At 45.3% G+C, this 13,594-nt stretch overlaps 1 protein-coding gene across 1 annotated transcript in view; it reads right to left on the bottom strand.

Moving 5' to 3' along the window:
- Positions 1-13,594, bottom strand: part of TK2 (thymidine kinase 2, mitochondrial) — a 33,809-nt gene that overhangs the window by 17,279 nt on the left and 2,936 nt on the right. The window contains exons 3-6 of the mRNA XM_018566446.1: positions 12,495-12,569; positions 10,486-10,539; positions 8,752-8,841; positions 5,647-5,720 (exon numbers count right to left, since the gene is read on the bottom strand). Of these exons, the coding sequence (XP_018421948.1) occupies positions 5,647-5,720; positions 8,752-8,841; positions 10,486-10,539; positions 12,495-12,569 (293 nt within the window). The remainder of the gene's footprint in view (positions 1-5,646; positions 5,721-8,751; positions 8,842-10,485; positions 10,540-12,494; positions 12,570-13,594) is intronic.

Here is a 13,594-nt window from a genome sequence, read left to right as displayed (position 1 = left end):
CAGGGGACGGTGACATTTTTTTTAGCATTTTAATTTGTTTTTGGATGCTTTCATCTTTTTTAAACTTTTTTTTAAAGAAATCCCCTATGTGATAGCCAATTCACATGACAGGTCCTCTTTATGGAGACATCAGGGGTCTTTCCTATGGGCATCTTCAACAAGTTTCCACATTTCTAGATCGGTATGGTATTAGGAGTAGGATAGGACTTATGGAAATTCAATATACCACCCGGTCTGATTTTCCAAGCGAACTTTTGTCAAAGGAGCCGGGTGGAAGAAAAAAAAAAACGCATGAACGCAGAGCGCTTTTAATTTTGTTTGTAGCCTATCCAGGCGTTTCTTCTCAGAAAATCTCGAGTTGCAGAGAGTCCACGCAAGAATAAATCTTGTTTCGCTGTATCAGTTCTATTCACTAATCACTTTTTGGACACAAATCAACGCAAAATAGATGATTAAATGGCGGATTTAAGCCGCCGGGGGCTCTGATCCGGTGAACCTGTCTGTTGCCAGATGGTGGCCTATCTAGCAAAGACAGAACTCTGTGTTTACAGAAACTGTGCTGAGGACGGCCGGAATTTCCCCATCTAAAGGTTACAACGCGCATACCGAAACCGGTCTTATTAATATCTGGAAGGGCTGAAAGTAACCCTTTATCTCCAATTAAAGAGACAGAGACTGTCAAAACAAAACGACTCAAATGACAATACCGGCGGCCTACACAATCTGTTTTTTTTTTTTTAGTCTTTATCTCCATTAGGATCCCCAATGTCTATGGCTTTAGTACCCTATAAAGCAGTGGTTCCCGACCTGCGTGACCTCAGGACCCACATTTGTCCTTGGTCATTAAGTCGTGATCCAAGTCGCGCCGCACTGGAACGCACGGCATTGCGGTACCATGCATTCCGGTGCGGGCAATCAAACGGTGGGTGGGAGGCAAGTTTGTGGTGTCATTCAAATGAATGGTTAATGCAATGCACCTCCTGCACAGAATGCATGAATGCGATTAACGCACTGTACTAGTGTGAGCAGGCCCTCAAAAACACTGACAGACACACACAACCACAGACACAATCTCACACACATTCTCACACTCCCAACATTTTTTTCTTTTTTAGGATCCCCTAGTCTCGCTATCTTATAAGAACTGGAGTGGATCCCCAGCCTGGGGTCCAGTGTAGGCTGCTGTGCTGTGATGGAGCTCCATCCATATGTGCATTGCTGGCATAGCTCCCTTGCACAGACAAGGCTGCCCTCTCTCACCTCTTCTTTTTGTTTGTTGTATAGAGCTCTTCGCCGAGTGCATCAGACGGAATCCAGAGATCAGAGGGATCACCGCACCGGGTCCAGACAGACGGGAGGCCAAGTGTTCGTTGTACATGGACGACATGGCGGTGTTCTGTGCAGACCAGCGTTCCATCGACGTGCTCGTCCAGACCTGCGAAGACTTCGGCCGAACTTTGGGGGCAAAAGTCAACTGCGGGAAGTCGGAAACCATGCTCTTCGGAAATTGGTACCTGCCTTCTTCTGCGCCCATCCCCTTCAACATCAGAGCGGATTTCATCAAAATCCTGGGCGTCTGGTTTGGAGCCGAGGGCGCGGCCCTGAAGTCCTGGGAGGAGAGACTGTCAAAGATACGGCAGAAATTTGGACTCTGGAGCGTCAGAGAGCTCACCATCGAAGGGAAGTCACTGGTACTCCGCAGCGAGATTCTCCCTGTGTTGCAGTACCTCGCCCAGGCCTGGCCCCCCCGGGTCAACACCTGCAAGGCCATCACCAGGGCGGTGTTTCACTTCATCTGGGGCTCCAAGATGGACAGAGTAAAGCGGGCGGTTATGGTCAAAGAGCCCCTCAAAGGTGGAAAGGGAGTGCCGGACATTGCCACCATGCTGAGGGTTTTCTTTGCTTGTAACTGCATCCGCAGGACGTTGATTGAAAAGACTTTGGACTCTGCCGGGAACTCCATGTCCCGTTTTTTCCTCCTGCCTCTTTGGAGGACCCTGGGATGGGACAAATGGGACAGTTCGGTCCCCTACAACTGGGACACTCCTTGGTTTTACTTGGACACTTTCAAGTTCATCAGGGAGCATGGACTGCATGGAGTTAAACCGGACTTGTGGAAGCCAAAGACTATTTACAAGCTCATCAGAGCTAAGGACACTGTTGAGACTGTTCCGGGCCTCCCTCTAGACACTTGCAAATTTGTCTGGAGGAGTGTTTCATCCAAGAGACTCACCAACAGGCACAAAGATCTGGCGTGGATGGATATGCAGGGAGGGTTGCCAGTCCGGACTTTTATGCACGCCAGAAACCTGTGCAGACACAGGCATTGCCCCTTTTGCATCACCGAGAAGGAGACTGCTTTGCATCTCTTCTGGCATTGCCCTCTTGCACAGGCCCTGTTGAGGGCTCTGGAACACAAACTCAAAGACTTTGTGCCGCTGACAGCGATTACTCACTTTGGTGTGATGTATGGACTGTTTTGTGGCGCTTTTACTGAAGACGAAATCGGAGGCGCTTGGCTGGTGATGTGTTGCTTCAAGGACGCTATTTGGTGCGCAAGGAAGCGCCTCACCCTCCGGAGGGAGAGGATGTCCACTGAGGACTGCCGCAGACGTATTGTCAGTCTGCTCAGAGACTATCACCTCATGGACTTTAAGGAGGAAGAGGACGTCTGAGAAGATTTCCCCTTCCCCCCCTCTCCTTTTTGTGTCTCTCGTCCTTCAATAAAGCTTCGGGCCTGTGAACTCTTTCCCCCTCCCTTACCCCTCTTCCCTCTCCCCCATCACACCTGTTGCTTTGTTGTTGGTTAATGGTTATGCTTGATGTGTTGTCGCGGCGCCATGTAGGACGTGAGGAACCTCGAGTTCCGCACGTCAGACATCGCACCGCAAGGTTTATTGACGGTATTTGATGTGGATCCTACGGACCACAGACTCAGTACGGGGTAATGCGGTGTCATGAATGACGTGGAGGGCTCAGGACTCTTGTCTTGCGCTACACGTCAGGCATCTCGCCGCAGTGCGAATGTAATTTATTGTGTGATTGAGCTGTATTGCTATGTGGTGTTTATGCGCTGCGTCGCAGTACGAGGTAGAATGTACCCCGATTGTATAGCTTGTTTTTGTATATTTTATTACATTAATAAAGTATATTTTTCAATCAAAAAATAGCTCCCTTGCACTGCCTGTAGTGGTTCCGGTAGCCGGTAGCCAAAATGTGATGTCACTTAGGTCCAGGGAGCTGTAGCCAATGCACATATGGATGGAGCCATAGCCCCAGCCCGCCCCACCTCAAGCTGACACTTGGCATTGGGCACCATATTTTGAATGGCTGCTTAGTGTGAGAACTGACAGTGTTGGGCTAGGGGGATGCGGAGGAGCCTCTCACCTAGAAAAGTGGAAGGCATGTGGTGACCCACTGAACATGGGGTCGCGACCCACTTTTGAGTCACAACCAAGTAGTTGAGAATCAAGGCTTTAAAGTATAGGCAGCCAGATTGGGCCACAAAAGCAGAAAATACCCTTTAAGGGCCCCTTCTCACTACCCCAACCGCTAACGTGTCCTGTTTGAGCAGGCGGACTCGTGCATTGTGGCAGCTCCAGCTGAAATTCCAGCTGGGCGCTGCTCTATGTCCCCTCTGACACGTCGCAGCATCCAGCGAAGAGGAGAAAAACTGTGACAGGAGGCCAAGTGGTGCGGGGGAGGAGAGCGATGTGAGCGACCAGCCAGCATGTCACAAGAGGCTGAGCTCCCCTCTCAGCTGTCACAGGAGGTGGGGCTGGCAGTGCGGAGGAGTCAGCTGTCAGAGGAGACCAAGCTCTCCTCCCCGCACGGCTCGCTCAGCCTCCTGTGACAGCGAGTCAGAATGGAGAGCGGGAACAAGCACTCAGTGATTGCTTGTAAATCATTGAGAAAATAGTATGTTTACTGTGTCCCCAATTATAAATGAATGGGAAGTGATCTACATCACTTCCTGTTCATTCATGATTGTGGACATGGGAAACATACTATATCCACAAGTTATGAATAAACAGGAACTCAATATAGGGTCTTCCTGTTCATTTATAACAGTGTCCTCAATCTCTTTTTCCGTTTTAAAAAGGGAAATATCAGGAGTCTGTTTAGACCCCTAATATTTTGCCAAAGCCTCCAACAGTAAAGTAAAAAATATGTAATACAATTAAATATTAAAAAACAATTTAAACATTTTATTTTATAAAAAATAAATAAAAATAAAATATTTTTAAAAATATGAAAAGGTTAGGAAAAAAACAAATTTTCGGTTTCGGCCTGACTTTTTTATTTTAGGTTTTGTTTCAGTTTTAAAAATTTAATTTTGGTGCACCTCTAATTATTATTATAGACATGTAATGGTTAGATAAACGGAAAGTAGAAAGGTTTAAAATATGGATTTGCTTTCTTTTTGAAAACAGCAGAAAGTGTTAAAAAAAAATACAAAATATTTCAACCAAATAAATTAGATTTTAACTAGAAAAATACTTTTTTTTTCTTTAATAGGTGAGGTGCCATGTAATTCATATCTATAGAGCTCCCTCTGCTGGCGATTTCAATTACTCCAATGTCTGGAAATATATTTTAGGGGAAAAAAATAAATTTTACTCGTGATGAAAAACATAATAAAGATCAGTTCACCTGTGCAATATACCAAGCTATAAAAAAATGGCTTTTCCAGACATTAAAAGCAAAAGGAAATAAAGAAGCATTTTTATCACTGAGCAAATACTATAAGCTATATAAGGTTCTTCCATGAATGTAGTTTGCATAGTAAGATTTCAGGGAAGAAGGCCCAGCACTGTTTGCTCACTTGTCGGCTAGTTCTGTTCATGTGAAAAGCCTTACAGGTAAATTCCAGGAGGAAGAGGAGGAGGATGTGCCCCCCAACCCATTTAGCTGTAACCTGTGTGTTGTGAATATACCTGAGTAGCAGAAGAATGCATTACAAAGGCTATTCACAACATAGCAGTAAATTATTGTGCAGACATAGTGAAGAGTCACCTTCTGTCCATCATGCAGCATTTCCCATTTACCTAGCATTTTCTTGTCCAGAACATGATAAAGAACATATACCAAGGATTATGCCCAACCGATGCCTGCAAAATGCTGCAAGAAGGGTCCCATTGACTGTCTGAAATTTAGCTGCTTCCAAAATCAGTGAGCGAGGTCCACTTTTTAAATGACTTCTTCCATCTTTGCTAAAAGACTAGAGTACTCTACATTACCCAGATGTCACCAGAAGAAGAAAGATGTCACCTTCCCTTAGGTGCTGCCGAGGTGGAACAATTTAGATGCAAGGTCCACTTTAACTACTAGCATGTCTGGCGTCACATTTGTATAAATGGTCCCTTTAAAATGACATGGTCACCTTGCCCATTCAGGTCAAAGCATCCGTGTTGCCCCCAACCAACTGATATTTACTTTATTTACTTTATTTGCAAAAAGTCATAAAAGCAGCATACAAATACTGTTTACGTTTACAATCTGTTGTTATTCCAAGCAGCTTTGGCTGAGATGACATGACCCGGCCTCACCAGGGAGACAAATTTAAAGATTCCACGAGAAAAGTAACATTTGAAGATCATATTCAAAGTTCAGAGAACAATAGTATAATAAGGAATGATACTCTACCTTCTGTACAGATTTTCTACAAAGATGTACTTTGCACTGTGAATGGACCTCTCCATCATTTTAGCAGGAGCAACCTACAGAAAATAACACAGACATGACTGACAGTGCTTCCACATAACTTACGTCTCAAAGTGTCTTTGGGATTACATCAAAGGCTACAACAGATTTCGTGATGGGGCAAGCTACTGTGGCTTTATGGAGGGTTTTTTTTTATATTCACTCCTATTCCATTATGACCTAAGGACTGCCCACACCCAGAAGCTAGGGATCTAAAGCCTCTCTATGGATACAGAGGATGTAGTGTATAAATGTGCTCAGCGTTGGCCTAAAGCAAAAATCTATTCACTGACCAGCAGATTTAAAAATAAGAAACACAGTTCTAGGTGCAATACTTACCACCTCAGTGGTGATATCACCAGCAGACTCACTCACTGTCTTCAGATCCAGCACTCTTTTGGTTAAAATGACGCCCAGTGATATCTAACACACATCCTGTGAGGCTGTCTTGGACATAGACCCTGGGGGGCAGTTCATCACACCAGCTTGGGCTAAAAGGCTTTGGGCTGTCCTGAAGTAAGGACCACACACACACTAAAGCCACCAAAAAAATAGAAGGACCCATCTGGGGAAACCGCCGCCCGAGACCGAAACGTTCTCTTCTAACGTTGCCTACATCATTGGGTGGTGTGGCCCTTCCTGATTTGACAAAATACTACATTGCCAGCCGCTTAGTTAGACTCAGACTGGTGCACTTACGCTCTGTACAAACAGTGGGTCATTTTGGAAGATAAGACATCGCCAATCCCTCGGTCTACAGCTACTTGGTTTTCTTTTTTTTTCCTTTCGGAACTAAAGAATCACCGCCTGCTTGGCCCTACACGCTCTATGTGTGTGTTAGAGCTTTTACCCAATGGGATCACGCTCCCTGACATTCCCCATTGTACCCTTCTGGGACACCCTAACTTTGTACCAGTAGCCAAGCTGGGCCCTTTTCTCCCTTTGTTTAATAAACACATATTTCAGGTCTCATTTGGTGAAGGGCAATAACTGGCCTTCCATCAGAGACTTGACCATTCCCGAGGGACCTTCCGGTCTAGACCAATGGAAAGCTTCACAAGCAAAGCATTTTCTGCACTCTCTACCCTGGCCAGGAGATTTTCGACAGTTGACACCTCTTAAACAACTTTGCGACGCCCAAGGCCTTGTCAGGCACACTCTCAATACAATTCAAGACAAGATGGTAAGGAGGGCCCTGCCCCTGAATTCAATGGGAACGGGACCACCAGACTTCCTTTACAGATGCAGTGTGTCAGAACATCATTTGTTTTGTCCTTAAGTCTTCTATCTCCAAGAAGTATCAGGAAACCAACTAGAAAGATACTTAGCAGATGGTACAGGATCCCAGCATTCCTTAGTAGGTGGTACCAAGGAGTACCTGATGTCTATGTGGATACGCAGGGTGGAGATCAGGAACATGAAGATAAGGAGGACCTTATCTTATCTCCAACAGGGTTTTACTAGATGGAGTTCATGAGCTCTGAAGAGGGCAGAGTGTTACTAATGTAGATCATCTCTTTTGGTCATTTATACTTATTTCTGCCTGTGTGTCTTGACCTCCATGCCGTAGGGAATACCTGCTGTTTATTTCCTTTTCTGTTCTCTGCCTCTCTTCCCTTCCAGGACCCACCACCTTTATCCTTCTGTTGTTCCATCTCTTATCCCCTCCCTCTTCTTCTGTTTTTCACCTATTCCCACACCCTCCCCTCTTTTCCTCGAAAATGCACCTAAACCGGTGCCGGACAGAGTGACGGAAGAATAATGTCCTGGTTGAGATGAAAGGCAGAAACTACTTTAGGCAAGAAGGAAGTCCTGGGCCTCAACATCACCTTGTCCTTATGCAGAACCAGAAAGGGTTCCTTGCAAGATAAGGCTGCCAGTCCAGGGATATGACTTGCAGAGGTGATGGCTACAAAGAAAACCACCTTGTGTATTAGAGTAGAAATAGGAGGTTGAGGAGCAGAAGAAAAGATGCTCAGCGTCCTAGCACACAAAACTCGTGCAGTATATGGGCAGCTGCTAAACACAGCACCTGAGCAGGCCTGTATTACGCATGTGTCAGCCGAAAAAAACATCAGAGCGCACCACGGCCCAGGTGCTTTGTTCAGCCGATGCATGTGCAGTGCACACAGAACACAAGGAGTCATGAGACATGATCCTAAAGATTTGGATTTAGTTGTGCTCCTGACCGGATAGGTGCAGCGCTGATTGGAGGGACACAGGAGAGACAACTTTATATCTGAATAGTAAGAATTTGGGGCACAAGGAGATATTTAACAATATATTAGCTGATGGTTGGGTGAAGCTTATTGTAAAGAGCATTATAGCAGTGAGGGTTTAATAACACTTTAATGCAGTGGTTCTCAACCTGTGTAACCTCAGGACCCACATTTGTGGTCATTAAGTCGTGACCCAAGTCGCCGTAGGGTGCGTTCCAGTATGGGTGATCGAACTGTGGGCGAGTTTGGGGTGCCATTCAAATGAATGGCAACACGACGCACCTCCTACACCAGAACACGTGGTAGATGTGATTGCATGGTACAGTGCGATATTTGCACACGACTGTGCGATTTAGCCACTGTACTAGTGCGAACGGGCCCTCTAAAACACACAACACACAACCACAGTCACGATCTCAAACAAACACACTCCACCCCCCAAAGAAATATTTTTTTATTTTATTTTTTATTTTAAAGATCCACCCAGTCTTCTTACCTTAGGAGCACTGGAGTGGATCCTCAGGCTGGGGTCCAGTGTGGCTGCTTTGCTGTGACGGAACTTCAGCCATATGTGCATTGCTTGTACAGCCCTGTAGAGGTGCCGGGAGCCAGGATGTGACATCCCCCCGGTCCAGGCACCTCTACAGGGCATGCGAAGGAGCTGTAAGCAATGCACATATGGATGGAGCTCCCTCGTGGCCATACCCCCACCCCAAAGTGACACTCGGTGCTGGGCAGCATATTTTGAATGGATGACAATGAAATAAGGACTATGTGAAATTACCATTTTAGATACAATTAGTGCTCAGCACTAACAAAAATAACTTACTGTTGGACTTGTGTGGACATCCAGCATAGTGAGCTGCACATAGGTCTGCAATGTAAGCCCCCATCTTGAAGAATCCTGGTACATTAAGGCCTGTAGTAGAGGTATAGATTGAGAACAAATGTATATCAGATGCCAAAACCACCTTCTCACTTACTCAACGTGTGGAGAGTTAAAGACCAAGTCAATTTGGAGATCTGTAAGTCACTTCACATTTCCTCTAGTAAGCTGGCTTAAAATGCATGTAAATCCTAAAAATGAACTTCTCTTATTTGCCACTTTTTGGTCGATTTACCATTAAAAGTGTTATGCTTTATCCTTTTGAGAAGTGCAAAAAGAAGTTGATCCTGACAGAAATTCAAATTTCTAGCATCCTTTCAAGTGAGCAAGAGCCTTAGAAAATATCTCACCAAAACCTTCTACGGCAGGAGATGCTTGTAATTATACTTTGAGCTCTGTGCAGAAAAGAAGAGCCCCAATCACATAGCCAGGAAATTATATATCTGGGAGGGTTCTGTATACCAGGGCTGGGAAAAATCCCAGGAGCCAGGTCGCCAAAGATCCTTAAAAATCACAGCTGGTGCCCAACTTTTGAGGTTTTCTCTACCGTATTTGACGGCGAATAAGACGACCCCCCACTTCTTGTGTAAAAATATAGGTTTTGGGCTATACTCGTCGTATAGCCCAAAACAATGTTTAAATGCACTTACTAACCTCCTTGGCGGTATTCCAGAGTGTGGCTTGGGGTTAATTTTCAGTACCATAAGTGTTAACCCCCGAGCCACACTCGGGATTACAGTCTCTTACCTTGTCCAGGATCCCAGCAGCGTCCTCCATCTTCTGTCCTTCAGCTACTACCGCACTGAGCCAATCACGGCAGGCTTTGTATTCAGTAAATGCAGGCTTTGTATTAAAGAATGCAAAGCCTGCTGTGATTGGCTCAGCGCGGTATACTGTATGTACCGGCGTATAAGACGACCCCCGATTTTCGGGCGATTTTTTTGGGTCTCAAACCCCGTCTTATACGCCGGCAAATATGGTAGTTGTTGTGAATGGAGCTGGCTTCTAAAAATCCTGCTGACCCCTAGTTTGAACAAATTGGATCCTGAATTTGTCTACCCTTGCTGTACACACAGTGTACAAAATGTCACTGGGCTGTCATAATGCCAGGAAGCGATATTGAAATTTCTGAAATGGAGGTAATTTTTAGCATAATTAAATAGAAAAAGAGCTTGTTTAGCATTTATCTATTAGGGATGCACCGATACTGATACTAGTATCGGTGCCAATGCAAAGTATTTGGGCGAGTCCTCGCTCTGATGCCTGGCCAGATACTTCAGCTTCCGGTATCAGGAAGCCGGTTCCATGCTCCCTCATCACTGATTGGCCGGGAAGCGTGTAATGACTCGCTGCCCGGCTTCCTGATTGGTGGGGAAGCTGGCCAGGCGCCGTGTAACGACGCGACGCCCGGCTTTCTGATTGTCCGGGAAGCCGGGTCCATGCTCCTTCGTCACCTCAAGACGAGAGAGCATGGAGCCGTGCTTCCCGGCTAATCAGGAACCAGGGGGCCACGTCATTACACATAGCCTGGCTTCCCTAATGTGACTTCTGGTATCAGTATCGGCAAGTACCAAAAAAATTATATCGGTACTCGATACCGAAAAAACGGTATCGGTGCATCCCTATTATATATGTTAAATAACTTTTCTTTAGGCAATGATTTAAAAAGTGACTTACCAGTGGATTATGACCATGGACATTTCTCCATTTAGCCACAGGCTCTGTTAACACCTTTAAAAAATAAAACCTAGTTAGTAAAATGGCACAGGATCTGTACACCAAATTAAATCTTGTCTGCTGCCACACCAGGTGATATACAATCCCAAGGAGGCGGCATGCAGATATATAGATTATCTTTATACAAAAAGAAAATTCAGGGATCGTATACAGTAGTGGGTACATGTATGAACTGACATCCCAACCTTCTGTGGGTATGAACACCATTTGCTGCACTCTTTTGTGGAGATTCTTCAGTAGCCTGGGGTGTGGGAGTAGGGCTTACAAACATTCAGGTTTAAAAAAATAATAATTTAAAAATGTAGATCGGCAGGCTTTCTATGGCAGAAGAGACTGTGCAAGTCTCTTCTGCTATAAAAACTTATTTCTACCATTCCAAAATGTTTTTCATGTATGCCAAGCAGCGCACAGACCCGGCATTCCAAGATGAAGTAATTCCCGTGTGCATGCACAAGTGTTACATCAGGGCCCAGCCAATCAAGTGGCCGAACACCCAAAACCCAGTAGAAGACCGGGGTAAGCTCCGGTGAGGGAGAAGGGATTATTATACAGGATTTATATGCAAAAACGATATTGCCCCTTCATTCCCTTTGAGAGGGATAGACTCCATTAAATGTTACAAACTTAGCCATAAGTCACTGTCCCACTTCTAAGGAGCTATTCAAGCACACATGGCTTGAATAGCTTCGGCCAGGAAATGTAAACACAGCAGGTAGTGGGTGTATGCAATAGCCAGTTTGCTATTGGCTATTGCAATTTGAAATAGCCTATACCAGGCTGGCTAAAGCACCTGCCCACTGCCTGCTGTCCATCATCAGAGGAGGGACCTAAAGGAGAAGTCCTCTGCTGATTGACAGCAGGCAGTGGGCGGGTGCAAAAACCAGCTTGCTATTGGCTTTTTCAAATTGCAATAGCCAATAGCAAACTGGCTATTGCACACACCCACTGCCCTTGAGCCTCTCCAACCCGTCCAGCAGCGCCGCGCCTGAGCACTTCTACATACTGCACATCAGTGCCTGCCCTCAAGGAGCTTACAATCTAAGGTCCCTATCTCACATGCATACATACATACAAGGGCCAATTTAGACAAGAGCCAAATAACCTACGTAGCAGCATGTCTTTGGAGTGTGGCAGGAAACCAAAGGAAACCCACGCAACAAATGTGCATTGTGCTACAATGGTTATAGGAGTCTGAAGCTGGAGGAGCACAATAAAAGTGAATGGTAGAAAAACAAAAAAGCCTAATCACATGACATATGAATGTCATATGACTGTTACCTCTCCAATCACTTAGCTCTGTCTGATGCCTTAAAGTGACATTAAAGGCAAGAAAAATTTTCCCTCCCCCCAATGTAAATGTTAGCACTTACCTTAAATGATGTCTCTTTTTCCGATATTCCTCTTCTCTCCCCATGTTTTCATCTGTCCCTCCAGCGGTGTGACGTCACTCCGATCCACCGCTGACTGCTCTGTCTCTCTCCGATCCAGCGGTGTCTGCAAGCGGGTGCACGCGTCCATAGACTTGCCTTGCGTCTCTGCTCGTCTCCTGGCCGAGAATCGGAACCGCGCATGCGCCCGCCCCAAGATCCTTTGCGGCCGTACGAGCAGTTCCTGATTCGGCGCGGGAACGCGCGGCGATAACGAGGTAAGTTTAAAAGGATTTTAAGCGGGTTTTTTTTTTTGGTTTTTTTTTTTTACACTTCTTGCCTATATCTACTGCATGCTAGCAGTAGGCATAGGCAAAAAAACCCGGAGGGTTTAGAACCCCTTTAAGAAGACAGACCTCCATGGGATGCAGCAGGCACCACACTGTGTCCCACATTTAATGAATGGGCTGTAAAACGCAGGCCGTGTTGTTGATCCACAAGTATAATGGAGAGAAGTTAATATATAATCCAAGTATTCATAGGGCTAGGATTATCAGAAGTCACCCTATGTTACACAGGTACCTCGAGGTTTGCAGTGTTAGAGAAGTATTGAAGACAGCTGGTTTTTCCACTTGCAATGTTCCCCTCTACACAGATCTGAAGATAAAACCAGAAAAATTGACTTATTAGCTGCGACAATGATACCCAACCCATTTACTTATATCATAAACAGTGCTGAACCCTGCTTTACAATACTTCCTGAATGCCAGGGAGGCTTTGTGCAAATAAGATGCTATAAAAATCTTCCGGGGGAGTTTCCAGTTTTAGGGAACAAACACAGCAAATGCTCTTTATAGGACGGCTGTCACGCATGATCCTGGTCCCCCTGGTACTATGTCAGATCTGTAGGAACAGGGGTGGGCAACTCCAGCCCTCCAGCTGTGGTGGAACTACAAGTCCTATGAGGCATTGCAAGATTGACAGTTACAGGCATGACTCCCAGAGGCATGCTGGGATTTGTAGTAAAAGAACAGCTGGAAATGCCTATCCCTGTGTACAGAGGTCCACTGACCAGCCATTAGCCCAGCAGCTGCATTGTTCTATATGCTTACAATGTATCATGATTATATTCAATATTGCAGTAGCCCAATCATAAATTGTCAGTGCAAACTGGGCACACTTATTCCTGGATTCAATCCAACTTTCAATCATAATTACAATTGATCACATTCAATAAATCTTTAATTCATTTGATTGATCTGGTTAAAAGTGCAGCTTAGAACAATACCCCCCACTCCAAATAAAAGGGTGGGGGAGTTCGGTAGTTTACAGAGAGAACAGGCAGGTCTGATAACATTTTCTGCTCACTGGAGGATGTTATGAGCTCAGTGGGTTTTCAGGCAGGATCAACAGTTAGAGTTTCATATTGTATATCTATACCTATCAGGCTAGGTTCACACCTAGGCAACACCTCACACCTCGGATTGCCACACGGTCAGTAGGTGCCATTATGTGAACCGATCATGCTGTGGGTGCCATTATTTTTGAATGGCACCCCAGTCTTGCCGGGTGGATCACGCGGTTTCCCGCCGCGATTCCGTCTGTGCTTCCGAACACTAAAACAGCCGCACGTTGTGTATCGCAAAAAAAAAAAAAAAAAAAAAAAAAAAAAAAAAAAAAAA

Source organism: Nanorana parkeri, unplaced genomic scaffold, assembly GCF_000935625.1.
Source record: "Nanorana parkeri isolate BGI_ZX_2015 unplaced genomic scaffold, ASM93562v1 scaffold950, whole genome shotgun sequence".
Classification (NCBI taxonomy): Eukaryota; Metazoa; Chordata; class Amphibia; order Anura; family Dicroglossidae; genus Nanorana; species Nanorana parkeri.
The sequence above is the reverse complement of the archived record's forward strand: the minus strand, read 5'-3'. Positions and strand labels throughout refer to the sequence as shown.